This window comes from Cyphellophora europaea (genome assembly GCF_000365145.1).
Source record: "Cyphellophora europaea CBS 101466 unplaced genomic scaffold supercont1.11, whole genome shotgun sequence".
Lineage (NCBI taxonomy): Eukaryota > Fungi > Ascomycota > Eurotiomycetes > Chaetothyriales > Cyphellophoraceae > Cyphellophora > Cyphellophora europaea.
Window position 1 is genome coordinate 592,114 of NW_008481799.1, and position 15,173 is coordinate 607,286.

The 15,173-nt window shown below is 54.2% G+C and overlaps 7 protein-coding genes across 7 annotated transcripts; 3 read left to right on the forward strand and 4 right to left on the reverse strand.

Moving 5' to 3' along the window:
- Positions 1-1,179: 1,179 nt before the first annotated feature.
- On the forward strand, positions 1,180-2,400 carry HMPREF1541_09894 (uncharacterized protein; the record flags this gene model as incomplete). The annotated part of the gene is made up of 2 exons (XM_008714566.1): positions 1,180-1,841; positions 1,920-2,400. 2 exons carry the CDS (start codon positions 1,180-1,182, stop codon positions 2,398-2,400), a joined length of 1,143 nt encoding a protein of 380 aa, XP_008712788.1.
- Positions 2,401-3,873: 1,473 nt separating this feature from the next.
- HMPREF1541_09895 (uncharacterized protein) lies at positions 3,874-5,518 on the reverse strand (the record flags this gene model as incomplete). Its single annotated transcript, XM_008714567.1, has 3 exons — positions 3,874-4,076; positions 4,124-4,325; positions 4,373-5,518. 3 exons carry the CDS (start codon positions 5,516-5,518, stop codon positions 3,874-3,876), a joined length of 1,551 nt encoding a protein of 516 aa, XP_008712789.1.
- Positions 5,519-6,261: 743 nt separating this feature from the next.
- HMPREF1541_09896 (uncharacterized protein) lies at positions 6,262-7,317 on the forward strand (the record flags this gene model as incomplete). Its single annotated transcript, XM_008714568.1, has 1 exon — positions 6,262-7,317. One exon carries the CDS (start codon positions 6,262-6,264, stop codon positions 7,315-7,317), a length of 1,056 nt encoding a protein of 351 aa, XP_008712790.1.
- Positions 7,318-7,626: 309 nt separating this feature from the next.
- Positions 7,627-10,608, reverse strand: HMPREF1541_09897 (uncharacterized protein; the record flags this gene model as incomplete). The annotated part of the gene is made up of 1 exon (XM_008714569.1): positions 7,627-10,608. The coding sequence occupies one exon, from the start codon at positions 10,606-10,608 to the stop codon at positions 7,627-7,629; it is 2,982 nt and encodes a 993-aa protein (XP_008712791.1).
- Positions 10,609-11,361: 753 nt separating this feature from the next.
- On the forward strand, positions 11,362-12,644 carry HMPREF1541_09898 (uncharacterized protein; the record flags this gene model as incomplete). Its single annotated transcript, XM_008714570.1, has 2 exons — positions 11,362-11,878; positions 11,926-12,644. The coding sequence occupies 2 exons, from the start codon at positions 11,362-11,364 to the stop codon at positions 12,642-12,644; spliced, it is 1,236 nt and encodes a 411-aa protein (XP_008712792.1).
- A 33-nt stretch (positions 12,645-12,677) lies between these two features.
- Positions 12,678-13,394, reverse strand: HMPREF1541_09899 (signal peptidase I; the record flags this gene model as incomplete). The annotated part of the gene is made up of 1 exon (XM_008714571.1): positions 12,678-13,394. The coding sequence occupies one exon, from the start codon at positions 13,392-13,394 to the stop codon at positions 12,678-12,680; it is 717 nt and encodes a 238-aa protein (XP_008712793.1).
- Positions 13,395-13,960: 566 nt separating this feature from the next.
- HMPREF1541_09900 (uncharacterized protein) lies at positions 13,961-14,768 on the reverse strand (the record flags this gene model as incomplete). The annotated part of the gene is made up of 2 exons (XM_008714572.1): positions 13,961-14,296; positions 14,352-14,768. The coding sequence occupies 2 exons, from the start codon at positions 14,766-14,768 to the stop codon at positions 13,961-13,963; spliced, it is 753 nt and encodes a 250-aa protein (XP_008712794.1).
- Positions 14,769-15,173: the final 405 nt, after the last annotated feature.

Consider the following 15,173-nt stretch of genomic DNA (forward strand, 5'->3'; position numbering starts at 1 on the left):
GTACTATGAGCGGTCAGTATATCTCTCAGAAGATATGCTGAGTGAGAAAGAACATTGCTATGCATGAATGATAGTTCAGGAAATAACACCAGCTAGCCATGTATGAGTGGAAGAACTCGGTCACAGTATCGCTCAGAAGTAACTGTAGCCCTTAATTATCACCAGAAAAGCAGGCCCAGAACATCCAGCCCTGTTTTCGTTGCGTTTTCGGATCAACACAAGTTGAGAGGAGACTTTCCGAAAGGCTTGCAAGTGACAATTGAGCGGTGATAGCTTCCAGCTGTCACCGAGGTCTCATCTGACCAGAGGATCTGCCACCACTGCGCTCTGTCCAGTTGAGGTGCTCTTGTGCCCATACAAGTCAGTCTTGTTGATGCTTCTCAGTTAGTACTGGCTTGTGAAGAGCATAGCGCCGTGCATACCCACGCTTTTTGAGTTGATACCGGACTGCATAACCTGACATAGTACCAGCAGGCCAGAGATGATCAGTAGCCTGCTGGTATATCATGCGACGGCCTTCTGATGTTCCAACAACAAGCCTCTCAACATTATCACCCTCCTCTTCTGTAAGTGTAGCTTTACGAACCTTTTCGCTTGTGTACAGGGGTTGGTGGAAAAGTGCATGCGATCTGTACAGCGCGGTGCGATATGCCTAGACAGGCTGCAATCTACGCATAGGTTTGACCTGCTTTTTGCAAAGTTTGACACTGTAGACGTTGGCCTTCTATGCGACATCGCTTAGAGGGCGTCGCAGGCGTCATTTTGCGCTCGTCGGCGTTTAAAACGGTGCAGTTTTGGAGGTGCTAGAGCTCGAAGAAGTTGCTTATCCGCAGGCCTGTAAAGCAGTTGTAATTACACAACTGTTCTCCAACTGTCTACTTGAGAAGGTCAGCCTAGTGGGTACTAGCGCGCAGCGCTAACCTTTCAATTGTCGACTGTCCTTCGAAAATCTGGCTACAAGCCGACTTTGATAAGCGGTTTCAGCCCGCTTCCGCACAAGCCATTAGTCTGTGTCTTATGATCTGATCGGACAACGGCGGTTCCCGGCCACGAATCTTGATCTTGTAGAAGGAGAGAGTGCGATCCAGATAAGAAAGGCACGGACGTATTCCTTACTCGTACTTCGATTCCACCCCTTTGTCGGTAGTACTAAGTCAACACTACACCTTGTTATTGACAATGTCTCGGACTGGAACTCAGAGTACTCCAGCTTTCACTAAACTTCGACTCCGGACGGCCAAAGGTCTAACGGAACGAGATGTGTCTACGGCGCCACCACGAGAGTGTTCTATGGAGGAGGTCCCCGTCATCGACCTTTCAGCCATGTTTGGCGACCTGAACGCGAGGAAGGGTTTGGCCGAGACGGTTTGTCATGCCGCCGAGAACACGGGCTTCTTCTACATCAAAAACCATGGGATCAACGAGAGAGTCGCAGAGGCTGCGCAGGCGCAGGCTCGGGATTTCTTTCATCAGAAGGACGAGGAGAAAGCGAAGGTGGCCAGGACGAAGTCCCGATATTTCAATGGTTGGCACAGACGCAAGGGTACCAGTTTGGGTTCGTCGGCGTCCTTGGATGATATGGAACAGTTCAGTTGCTGCTACAACCCTGACTACGACCCGGAAGTGATTGACCTGGCCGCGATACCTGACGATACGAGAGCTCAACTTCCGGCCGAAAGTTTCATCTGGGAGGGCACGGAACACCTTCCTCACTTTCAGAGAGATTGTATACGATACTGGCAAGAGAGCCTTCAGCTGGCACGGCGGCTGCTGAGAATTTTTGCGCTGAGTCTCAATCTGCCAGAAACGTATTTCGACAATGTCACTACATGCCCTGGAAGGTATTTATTTTCCCCCATTGACATGTCTGCCCATTTCATAAATAAGATTCACTGCTGACACTGCCCGACTGGGAAAAGTGATTTGGCCTTCAACTACTACCCCGGAAGAGCGAGGATGGATGACTCGACCAGTCCCATCCAAGACGTCGGTCTCGGCAGCCACACCGATCTCCAATGCTTCACTATTCTTTGGCAAGATATGGTCGGTGGCCTGCAGGTGCTGATGAGCGATGGCCATTGGGTGAAAGCGCCACCAATTCCCGGCACGTTTGTCGTTAACATTGGTGACTACCTTATGCGCCTGACGAACGATCGCTTCAAGTCTACCGTGCACAGAGTCTATATGCGGACGTCCATCGACCGGTATTCCATGCCCTTCTTCTTTGGCTTCAATCCGAGTGAAACATGTGCGGTCCTTCCAAGCTGCACGAGCAAGAAGAACCCGCCCAAATACGAACCGATATCGTGCGGAGAGGTCAGTTTCCCCAGTCCCCCTTACGGAAGGAGCTCGATGTTTATCTTCACTTGTGGCTGCTGCGGAGCTGACATGCCTTTCTAGTGGGTTCGAGCGCAACTGAGCTGGAACAAATTGAATAACGCCTCTTAAAAGTCAGCCTAGTTCAGTATCTTGTGCGGCGGTGAAAGGCCCTTGGAGAGGATCTTGAGCATAGTTATTATAAACTGCTCCTCGAATTTGTGCGCAGGTCCAAAGGGATTTAGCCTTTGTGTGAGTAGCAGTAGAGGTCTTCTAGGCCAGAGAAGTGAAGTGCCACGACTATACAATACGCCACGGCCCAAGTGTCCGCCCACATCGGTCCCGAGCAGCTCCCTGCGAGCATGAGCTCTGATCCCGAGGTGCTGATATCTCTCAACCTTATCTCCGCGCTGATTGCGGCCTGATATCTCATGCTGTGGTCACCTGGCCCGGTCTCGTCGAGGTGATTGCGAGGTACAAGGCTATCAGTGCGGCGCGGCTATGTTAGCGATATGGGGCCTCGCATCCGGTCATCGCGAAGCTACTCGTTGAGGAAGAACTGATGCCAAAGCAAGATCTGCTAGATTTGGGGATTGCGAGACATGATTAGAGATGGTGGGAAGGGCGAATAGAACGGATGATCTAATCACTGCCGAACTTCTGTATTAGAAGTACGTGGAAGCAAGGTGTTCATAGAGCAGACTTGAGTCACTTTGTTGACCTCAAGAGAGAGAGGGAGGGAGGGAGATAGAGAGGGAGTAAGAGAGAGTAGTGTTAGCTAGACTATGCCAAAGCAGTAAGAAGAGAGTGGGTTTGGTGTACTACGACTCGAAGCCGCAAGTCATGTTGCGTTAATGAGCAGTTCTGGGTCTCACAGTATCGATGGACGTTGACAAGGAGCACTTGAGAACTCAATTCAAGGTGATTAGATGCCACGGCCCGGAAATCTTACCCTTCGCCCATGACGCCAGCTCGCGTCATGACCGTACCTTGCATATACTGCTGTGAGGGGACATCCATTATCTGACAAGTGCTAAATGATAGGACCTGGATTACGAGGCTCTCGCGGCCAGAAACACGGCGGCTCGGGCGCAGCTGCCGAGCGTCCCCACGATCTTTGGCGCCAAACTCGTATCTTGGGATGGATGTACTTGTGAGAAGACTGGAAATTTCAACGTTCGAAGCCCTGCGATCAGCCGCTAGTACGACAGACAGATTCACGTCGTGACTTGAATGTGTCGGAGGTGAGGTGGGAATAGAGTTGATAGGCAAGCGCCCAGCCGTGAAGCTTTCGGGAAGCTGGGACCCTTTGACTGTAATGCTTGCTCAGTATTGCGGACTTACGGTCACAAGAGAAGTCGCTGCAAGAAAGAGTCTGACATAGATTTACGTATCAAGCATCGTTCCCGATCGCATCATAGGGGTATCCTGAGGTCCGCGTACTTTTTTAAAAATCATGGTTCAGAGTGCTTATGCTCTTGCAACCCTCCGCCCGCAAGTCAATGCATCACCAGAGTTACCTTTGCGGACTTGGGCTGGGCACTCAACCTACACACCTTACTGCTGATACCCGGGATAACCGTTGCCGGGATGTTGAGGGGCGTTTTGAAATGGGGTCATTTGCGGTTGGAATCGGCCGCCGTGACCACTGGGGGCACCATACCCCCCGGCACTGGGAGGCACCTGAGGGAAGGCCGACTGTGGAGTCTGTGCATATGGGCTTGCCATCTGATCAGCCCAGCGAGCTGTAGGGCCAGGACCTAGAGGACATCAGGAGATAGTAGGCACTGAATTTTGGGATACGTACCGTGGGGGCTCATTGGATTGGCACTCATCGGATTTCCGCCCATCGGATTTGCGCCCATCGGGTTGCCGCTCATTGGGTTTGGCCCACCGTATTGCGGGAAGTATGGAGACGTCGGGTTGTAGCTTGAAGGGGTGCCGGCAGAAGGGATGGATGTTTGCGGGGAATAGTCAAATTGGCCAGTCGGCGGGCGATCTTTGCCCCACTGTGATTCAATTAGCCCTGCTTGCACATAACTGGGATCGAACCTACGGAGCACTTCAAAGGACGGCCGTTGACGTTGTAGCCAGAAAGTTGACAGATAGCCATCGCAGCATTCTCATGGGTATCCATTTTGATGAATGAGAAGCCTCTATCAGACTGGAAACGGGTCTCCACGACATAGCCAAAGTTCTGGAAAAGGGGCACAAGATCGGCTTGCGTTGTGTAAGGCGTAAGATTGCCAACATAGCAGGTGGTCTGCCAAGATGGGGTCTGGTTGACAACCATCTCGTAAGACTGGACACCCTGAGTCGGAAAGTGGTGATGACCAAAAGGAGTAGTGGGCGTCATGCCCATAGCCGCCATAGCCGCCTGCTGAGAGATACTCGGTTGACCCTTTTGGTTTGCCCAATTACAACGGATGGCACGGCTTCCAAGCCATTCGCCATCCATTTGCGCCAGCGCTTTCTCGGCCTCGCCCCGGTCACGATATGCCACGAAGCCGTAGCCTCGCGTACGACCTGTCTTCATATCCCACATCACGCGAGCTTCTGAGACAGTTCCGAAAGCGGAGAAGGCCTGCAGGAGAACCTCATCATTGACCTCGTTGCTCAAATCACCTACAAAGATATGGAAATGGTTGGAAGTATCCTCCTTGTTGGTGTTGTTGGATTGATAAGCCCAGTTAACACGGATCTCATGCTGGTGTACTCGTCGGCCATTGAGAGTGCTCATGGCACGTTCAGCTGCAGCTGGGTCATCGTACTCGACAAACCCGTAGTTGGAGCCCTTAGCGTTGTAATTTTTGTCTGGGATGATCTTGACACTGACCACATGGCCAGTAGTCTCGAAAATCTGCTTCAGGACGTCCTCGGTGACTCGAGCGTCAAGGCCACCAACATAGAGGGCACGCTTGTTAGGTTCGGGAGCCATGCGGCGGACCTGTCCACCCGGAGACAATGCACTGTTGGGGTCGGAGCCGTCATTGGGATCGAATTGGTGATCGAAGACACTGTTGGGGTCGACCGCCTGCGGGACTGGGTTATTGTTCTGAGGGATTACCATGGGTGGTAGGGTGGGTGGAGGCGGCATCGCGGAGCCGGGAGCCGTACCGGGGGCCGCTTCATAGCCCGGAGCGCCAGCGGCGGCAGCGGACGGGGGAGGTGGGAGAGACGCGGGTGTAATGTTCTCGGCCATGGTGCTCAAACAATTTGAAATGCGACAACTTTTGCGCTGAGATGCAACGTAGGACAGCGGGGTAGAGGCAAGGAAATTCGTTCAGACGTCGGCTTCAAACTCGCTCAAAGGGCAGCCCAAATGGTGAGAGATAAGGAGGCAAAGGCGATTGACGATGGGTGACTCGAGATTAAGGACGTCGCAGGCGCTTGGAGTGAGCTGGGCAAGCAGACAGCAGCAGTAGCAAAGGAGATGACCTGAGAAATCGCTTCGGCTAGCAGAAGGTCCTAACGCCTGAAGTTGCAATGCAAGAAATGCCCAACAAGCGCAAGGACGGCGACGCAGATGAAGAAGAGAGTAGGAAAGAGAGAGAAACAAGCTAGGATTGATTATGCCGTGTGTGCTGTACTGGAGGGAAGAGGAGAGGAGAGGAGGAGCAGCTTCTTACGGGTCAGGCTACTGCTGATCTCGGTGGTTCGAAGTGTGGCACCGGCACAGGTGGCAGCGGGTGTTAGTGGGTGAGAGTTGCCCGCGGGCTCCAGTCACGTTTCAAGTGCCTCGCAGGTGCAATTTAGCTGTTGGCGCGCGGCTTGGCGCGCGGCTGGCCCGCTTTTAGCCGGAGAAGCTTATCCGAAGCCGCAGATTTTCCTGCCACGCCCTGCATCTCAGTCACGGTGCTTGTTGCCTACTAACAAAGAGGAATGCGACTCGACTGCGCCCCCACCGATACCGCGTGGTGATCCTCTCCTCCTGGCGACCGCGCCATGTCGACCGCAAAGCCTTACGACCCAATTAAGAGCATCGAGGGCATGTACCATGGCACCGTGACGCGCATCGCATACGCCCTGAAGGACCCTGGCAATTTTGGACAGAGTACCAAGGGCATTATTCAGGAATGCTCGAAACAGTTCCAGGATGCCCTGGATGACTGCGAGATCCAAATACTCGACGCGAAGTGGTACCTAGAGCACCAGTTGCGGTTGCGCAAGCAGAAGCGCGCCGAAGAAGCCAAGGCGCGAGAAGAGCAAGCCGCGAGTGCGAAGAGGAAGCACGACCAGGTCGAGGCAGACGGCCAGAAAGATCAAGGCACCAAGCGTCAGAAGGTCGAACAGCTGCCAAAACCAGAGCCTGAGCCGGAGAAGAAGCCCACTCCTGTACTCGAGCAGCCCTCCGAGACTGAGCCCACGCCTGCACCCGCACAGCAGCCTGCTGACGCCGGCAAGCCCGCCGAGCCCACACCGACCGAGAAACCGAAAGAGTTGCAGCAGTCACCGGCACAAGAAAAGGCAGACACGGCACCAGACAAACCCCCAGACACAGTCGACGACCTGTTTGGGTCGGGTCGCCCCACGCCCACCGCCGAACCTGGCACTGCGGCCGGCACGCTTGATGGCGTTGACGACTTCAACCAGTTCGAGTCAATGTTCGGCGAAGCCACTGGTGACGACACCAACATCAATCCCGATGGTGATCTGGGCTTTGATCTCCAAATGGGTGACGATGACTTCGCCGCCAATATCGACACCAACCCCGACGCACAAACACAGCCTGCTGGAGACTCTGGGCTGGATTCCCTACTTCCCGGTCTCGAGTCGTATGCCAACCAGAACCAGAACAACACTGGTGGCGACAGCGCCCAGAACGCCGCCACAGCGGGAGACGTCGACTTCAACCTCCCCGAACTCGGTGGGCCCAACGAGTTCGACGCCTTCCTCGATGCCAACAATTTCGACAGCCTCGACATGGGCAACGATGCGAATCTCGATGGAGACATCAACAACATGGACGCGCCGTTGGACTTTGACAGCATGTTCTCTTAGTAGGCGGATGTGTATATTACGATATTTCACGGGAGTCGATACCACACACGTCAAGGGATGGCCTGCCCTAGCAGCCATCAGTAATAAATTGACGCAGCGATGATGCCTCTGTTAGGTAGAGGAGGGATTGGTGCACCTTCACTTCTTGATGATACCCACTTGATATATGTGTATACGAATACTACTTTTTCATTCTTCCCACTCTTGCCAAAAAAAACAACAATGTCACTCAATTGTAGAAGACCCGAGCCATCGAGCTGCTACATTCAACGCGCTCAGACCGGGCACTTCGTGCCTCCTCCCCACCCTTTACGCGCCCATCCTCTGTCCCAAGCCACGGACAGCACCATTACCAACACCAAACCCCACCTCCCCACACAACTCCTTCACCGACTCCACCACGCCCCTCACCTCCTCCGCCACCAGCCCGCTCGCCACTTCCAGCACCGCGAACGCCGCGTAGCAAGGATTCTCGATGTGCTTCACGGACAGGATCTCTTCCTCCCTCGCCTCCTGCTCTGCAAATCTGCCGCTCTCCGCAGTCCCAGCGGTTGACGCCGCGCCAGGCAGATGCACGTTCGGCGGCAAGGGCTGTGCGTTGACGAGGGACGCGGCTGCGAGGCACAGCGAAGACGTGGTAGAGGGGTGCGAGAAAGGGCGGGTGGCGGCGAAGGCGCGGAAGTCGTGGAGCCAGCGGTCCTTTTCTTGCGGGTCTACGCTCTTCCCTGGGCTGGTTGCGGCGGAGGCGGAGTTTGCACCTTCGGAGGTGGCGGTGCCGTTGCCGTCCTCGCCGGCAAATGACGCGCTAGAGTACGACATGATGCTCATGTAGGTGAAGAGGCGGTCCATGCGTTGGACAAGGTCCGCATAGGCTTGACGCGGGAAGCGGCCGCCGAAATCGGGCTCGAACTTGAGGAATTGTAGGTGCTGGTCGAGATTCCCAAGGATGAGGATCGTCTTGTCCCACGCTCTTTTGCGGGCTTTCGCGAGGCTGTGCATGGGCGTGCCTTTGATGTTTTCTTCCAAGGCTTGTCGGGGGTCATTTAGGCGGGTCCTCATGGTAGCATCGACGCAGGCGTAGTACTCAGCCAGCAGGTACAAAGCCTGGCCAGTATCGCGACGGAGTGCCCCATGCTGGGTGATGGGGTAGGGGAAATAAGTCCAAAATGCTGCGGTGCCAATGCCGGCACAAACACTGGCGAGACGGTAGGCGGCAAGGTTGTAGACATGATGATACTCTTGACCATTGGAAACAGTCAGCTGATATCCAATCTTACGCTCCTGGAGCTCATATCCCACGATCAGTGCCACGGTTGCCATGCTGATCATTCCCATGATGATCATGCTGGGGTTTTTAACCATAAATCCAATGCATAGTGCGAAGAAAATATAGCAAAGCGGTACTATGGCAGCGGCGTGGTGGTCAGACATATACCATATGGCAATGGACACAACAGCTGCGACAACAGTGCCGGCGATTTTGGTCACAAAGCCGAAGAGACCTCTGCCAGCGGTGACTTCGAGGGAGATAGCAATCATGACTGTGGCCCAGAAACCGCGTTGCTGGAGGAAAAATACGTGTGTCTGGCGAAAGTAAGCGAGCATGCCTAGAGACATCGTTGCACACGCTGCCCGGAGACCAAAGAGAGAAGCCGGACTCCCCAGTATAGAGTAGCTGCGGCGCATATGGTCGGTGATATGCTCGTATACATTGGTAGGCTGGAGATGCTCAGGATCTTTGCGGGCTATAAAAGTGGTATTAATGCCAGCAGTGGTCCCTGTTGGCGCAGGCTCCGGTAAGGAGGTCGATTTGTCTTCGGGTGCAATGACTGAATATATGAGTTTCCAGATTCGGCGCCAGCCAGGAAGTATGAGTCGATTTCGGGCCATGGTACCATTAGCCCTCAATTCATCGGCGTAACGGACTGCATCTAGAATGGCGCTACTGGCGGAAGCAGTCAGATACTGCATGTAGAGCAGGAGATACAACTGATGCTGATTCTGCGCCTTGCGTATCATTTCGTCTGTGTTAGTGGAGTCCTTGGTGTTAGAATTCCCAGTCGGTCCCCAGAAGCCGGTTGGCAAATTGATCCCTTTGTTGGTGCTCCATTCACGGGTAGTACCATGGTATGACTGTTGCAGCTTTTGAATTTCGTCCTCCAAGTGCTTCGCAAAAATGTTCTCGCCTGGTGAAGGGGCTGACCTTGCTTCGGGATCAGATTGCTTCGATTTTGGCTTTAGAACTAGCCCCAGCGTGATGGCATAATGATCGAGTCCTTGAATCAACGCATACTTGAGTTGAAGGAACTGTGGACGGTACACGGACACAATTTCGTCCCACTCGCTGCCTTCCAGTTGCCTAGCGGCGTGCAGTACGTCGTCCGATGCGAAATTCTTATCGCGACGTATGCGCCGGCGTCCGACTAGCTGCATTATGTCAAGCAATGTAGATAAGCCGAGTACTGGCAGGAGGATGTGCTGCAGCGAGCCAACGATCTCCGTGTAGTGCTCGGGCGTCAACTTGCCAAACCCGATTTCTCGCTTGGCATACGGCAGTTCAAGCTTGACCTGGCCATGAAGATTGATGATTGTCTGGACGTTAGCTCGGAGAAGCGCTGCCTTTACATTTGCATCGGTGTTCTGAAAATTGTCCTGATGTGCAGCTGTAGCAGCGCCTACATACTCGCCATGCGTTCGTAAGCCATTTTGAGTTGCGACGATTAGAGCCCCCAGCTGTTTGGAGAGAACTGTGCGAGAAGTTATGGGGATGATGAAAAGGTTGACACCGGTGGCAAGGGCAAAACCGGTGAGGAAGCTCTTGAGAAGGCGCTTGACATATGCCATTCCAGTATCCATATTGGGGAATGTTGGCGCGTAAACAGATGTGACCAGGATGAAGATGGAAAACTGAATTGCAGGTAGTAAGAGCACGACTCTTGAGGCTTTCGCAACATTGGCGAGGTAGATGTAGAAGAACATCCAAGCAGCGGCGACCACGCTGGCGCTGGCACTGTATCGCGGTGTTTGTCTGGTTCCTGAAGAGCCTGTGGTCGATGGCGCAGACACCGCATCGTCAGATTGCCGAGCCGAGACACAGCACTGAATCATTAGAAGCGATAAAGCAGCGGCTGTGCAGATGAACAACGTGCTGAAGGCCATCATCTGCAGGAACTTGGCGCGAGGCAGGAAGCTGACTGACAGAATACCCATGATGGCCACAAGGTAGCACAGCGTTGTGTACTGGTCTGACCATTCGTTGGACTGGATCCTGCTGCCGTCAGTGTACGACATAATATGTAGTGGATGACGGACGCAGCAAATGCGATTGTTCCAGGAAGGGCACCTCTAATGATGATTAGATCCGTGGAAAAGAGAACAGCCGAGTAACAAACTTGAGCATGAGTACGGCTGTTATCTTGTCGATGGCAACAAGTTTGATGGCTTTCGCTAACATGCTAGAACTCGCAGCCAGCTTCGCACCATGGGTCGCTTCGTGAGGGCGGCCCATTCCTGCTTGTTTCTCGTCCTCGCCTACTGCACCGGAGTAGCCCACCACCATGGTCAATGATTAGTCCCGTCGGTTTGTTGAGCAGGTCGTCGGTCGTCTCGAAGACAATATCACATTGGAAAAAGATGAGACAGACACTGAAGAGGCACATAACTGAATTATCTCGTTCCCGGAGGACACGGAATGGTGCACAGGCCAGAGCGGCGAGATGCGAGAAAGGCTGGCGCTTGCCATGCCACAAGCCGCTACCGTTGTACAGCACGCGGTGTAGTCATCAAGCCACTTCGCCAATGTCAAGGGATTGCAAGCTTACAAAGTTGACAGATTCGGTATCTTGCTGATGTGATGACTGAACTAGGAAGGGTGCTCGGGAGATACGACTCGAAGCAGTGACTCGCAAGGCTGAGATGCGCCAAGGAATTACTTGCCCAATTCAGAAGGGACTCTGGTGCTCCCCATATTTTTATTGAAGAGAGACGCGGACCATCAACGACCTTCAACTCAGCCGACGAGGTACTTGTGCCGTCGCACCGACCATGGCCCCGTCAAGAGCTCCCAGCAGAGCTCTGCTCCAGTCGCTGAGATCTTTGACCTGCGATGCAGCGCCGGCTGCCAGAGTCCGGAACTACTCCTCGACTCCGATCGCGCGGCAGGACACTCAAGCTGCTACCAAACCCACCTCCTCTCCCGAAACCGTTGCGACCTACCGTGAAGAATGGGAATTGACAAAGGCGGGTACACCGCCGGTTGGATCTCGAAGAAGGAGGCTTGCCATGCAGCAGACGTCCAACATTCCATTTGACAGTCTTCCCTACCAATGTTTTCAAGAAGCCCGGCAAATCTTGATACAGGACCGAGCGGAGAAATTGAAGCAAATTGAGACCGAAAGAGCGCGATTACAAAGGACACGTAACACAGATCCGAGCGAGATAGCTGGAGGTGAAGCGGCGAAGGAGAAGCGGATCAAGAGCATGGAAGCGCATCTGGAAAAGCTCAAGATCTACGCCGACATCAACGATCCCAACGTGAAACGAAGATTCGAGGACGGAAAAGGTCAGTGACATCCCTTGTGACTGCTTGTCACATACTAACTGTTGCAGCTGATCTCGACAAACCCATCTACCGTTTTCTGTCCGAACGCAAATGGCGCGAATACCGCCGCAAGGTCCAGGTCCAGCGCATCGAGACCATGAAGGTCGTGCCCGATGTTGTCCCTCAGTGTGACCTCGAAGTGGACATGAGAATGTTTTTCGGCCGCCGGCCAGTCGCGCCTGGTGATTTCGTTGATTCCGCCGTCAGCGAAGAGCCTATGCGGTTATCGGTCCAGAGCTTCACTCGTGGCGAGCGTCTTCTCACCATTGCTGTTATCGATCCGGATGTTCCGAACCTTGAAACGGATCGTTTCGATTCTCGCTGCCACTTTCTCGCCACCAACATTCCGATTACACCTACCGCGCCGCTCATCAATTTCACGAACCTGTCCGATTCGCAGATTGTCCTTCCCTGGTTACCTCCGCATGCACAGAAGGGCAGTCCCTATCACCGTCTCTCTATCGTTGTCCTCGAGCACAAAGATAATGTGCAGCTAGAGAAAGACGCACTTGCCAATATGTTCAACCGCGAGACCTTCCATATTCGCAGCGCACTTGCGCGGTACCCCGTCAGGGCCATTGGCACTGCGCTCTTCCGCACCAAGTGGGATGATAACATGGCCGATGTCATGGCGCGACATGGCCTTGAAGGAGCCAACATCGAGCTCAAGCGCAAGAAGGTTGAGCCCCTGCCATACAAGCGGCGCAACCCGTCCTCGTTCAGATAGTCCACCTTGTAGAATACAGCCTGTACATCAGGCTCACACATCCTCCACCTCGTCCACCTTCCTCATCTGCTCCCTCCACACACCCTCCCACGTAAACAACCCCGGCAGCACCCACAACGTCTTTGCCTTGATCATCGCCAACGGCACCGGCCCATAGAACCGACTATCCCTACTCCAGGCCATATTATCCCCCGCCAACCACACGTGCCCCTCCGGCACCTGCACCATGACCGGCTCCCTCCTCTCCTCTTTCCCCTCCCTCCCGTCCCCGAACCCCGGCACGAACGCACCACCCGCCGTAGCCGCCATGGCCTCATCCCGCAGCACGTAGTCACCCGGCATGCCCACGACGCGCTTGCCCACCATCTGGTCCTTGAACACCGGGTTCGACGCCTGCACGATATCCCCCAGCTTGATGCCTCGGCCGTGGCTGTACCAGCGCGAGATCACGGTCAGTGCGTTGGAGGCCGGGATCGTGGGCATCATGGACGGGCCCTCATTGCGCGGGACTTCGAGGATGTAGCGCGTGAAGAGCGCGAAGGACGAGTAGATGGAGAGGACGACGAGGGCGCCGCGGCCGAGCGTGGCCCAGGGGAAGGGCGATGGGATTCGTTTCGTGAGCGCGCGGGAGATGGTGCGCAGCGTGATGGGAGGTAAGCTGCCCGCTGGGCGGGGTTTTGACGCTGGGGCGGCTCGTGGTTGGGAGGTGCGGGTGCTGCTGCTGGGTAGTCTGGGAGGCAGAGAAGGCATTGTGGGGTAAGCAAGTCCTCGAGAGAAGTATGACGCGTGGTCGCACGAGGAGAAGTTCTATTAGTCTCGAGCCATACTATTGGTGGTCTATCAGGTATAGAATTGTAGGTATTGTGCAAGACGAGCCTGAGATGTTTCGCTGCTTGTGACGATGGTGGAGCAGCGGAGATAAAAATTGTCCCTTGAACTTTACGACCATTGCACAAAGCTGACGAAATCCACCGCGTGCGATATTTCAGTGCTCAATCCTCTCGTCGATTCTCTATGCTTAATCGGTCGGCGACGTAAATCCTATCGAGGTACGTAGTGGAAGTAGGCAAGTACCTAATCTAAGTGACTGACCGCACAGTCGCTGTCGGGTCTTGCAATGCCTTATTTGTGGTTTGCCCCAATTGAACTGTCGTAGAAGTTTAGTATCAGTACAAAGGGGCTGGGATTCTAGTATCTAACCGGCCTGACTGGATTGAATCATGGCGGATGAGTGACACTGGCACCAGCCCAATTATAGTGGTTTGTCCAAATCAACCTGGGTTTTCCTGGTGTCTGTTGCCAGATTTCAATATCCGTCAAACCTCGACCTCTTCACCGCTGGCATGCCTGATGACCTTTGCCGTAAGCTCAGGCTGACTCAAGAATGGCGAATGTGATGCGTCACAAGTGAAGGTTGTGAGTGGCGCATCAGCACTCTCCACCAGCGCCAGCTGCCTCTCATACGGAATCATCTGATCGTTCTTGCACAGCAGGTACGTAGTCGGAATATACTTGTGCGCGCTGTACTGGCACGGCGACGTCAGTGTTGGCTCGCTGTGGTGCCGCAGCTTATCGGCCGCCGCTTCTGCGATGTCCTGCGGCACATCGTGGTAGAATGCGGGGACTGGCATCAGATGCGTTACTTTGTCATCCTTGGTGTGCTATCAGCTTTGTATTCCTCTCCAGGAGCTTGAAAATCAGCCATACCTCGATCTTCAGCGACGACGGTCCAATCTTGCCGCCTCTGCCGCCGCCAGAAGAACGAGTCGTGTTGCCCTCGTTGATCATCCAGGCACACAGATACACCAGGGCTGCCACTCCGCCAGCATGGCCCTCAGCTTGGCGATCTGTCTTGGAGAGGCCTTTGACGGCGGAGCTGCCAGGGATTCCTCCGTAGGAGTGCATGACCAGGACAACTTCCTTACCTTGGTCCAGCAGGGGAATGAGATGGCTGCGGATGTGGTCAACATCGGGATCGAGTGATTTGATGGGTGGCTCTGCGCCGACTGAGGGGAGTGTTAGTGCCAGGGTCTCGTAGCCTGCACTCTGGAGATGTGGAAGCAAGTAGTCGTAGCAGTCCGCCGAGTGCCAAGCGCCAGGAACAAGGACGATGTAGGGCTTCATGGTGATGGACGCAGCCAGGGTTGATTGCGATTTTGGATTACCTAGCCAACTTGCTCATGACTTCTGTATATTGAGGATGCTGAGGGGAACTCCTCTCATTCTGCTCGGAAAGTAGCCCCGCGGTCGGCCGCATTTCAACGGCTTCTCCGCATTCTAAGCTGACGAGAGAAGTTTGTTTTAGACGCAGCCATTATTCCAGGTACTCAATATAAGCAGTCTGGCTTAAAGCTCAAATATGAGCAGCTACTAAGCCAACTCGCATGTGGCAGTCTCACCTTCGCTGACAAGCTGTAAAGATGGTTGTTGACTCGAGGTGGTGTCGCCGGCATGACCGTGGTTCTTGGCAGGGAGCGAGCATTGACTTTCCTCCCTGGCTAAGAACTGCGGTCGCTCGGGCAAGTACTG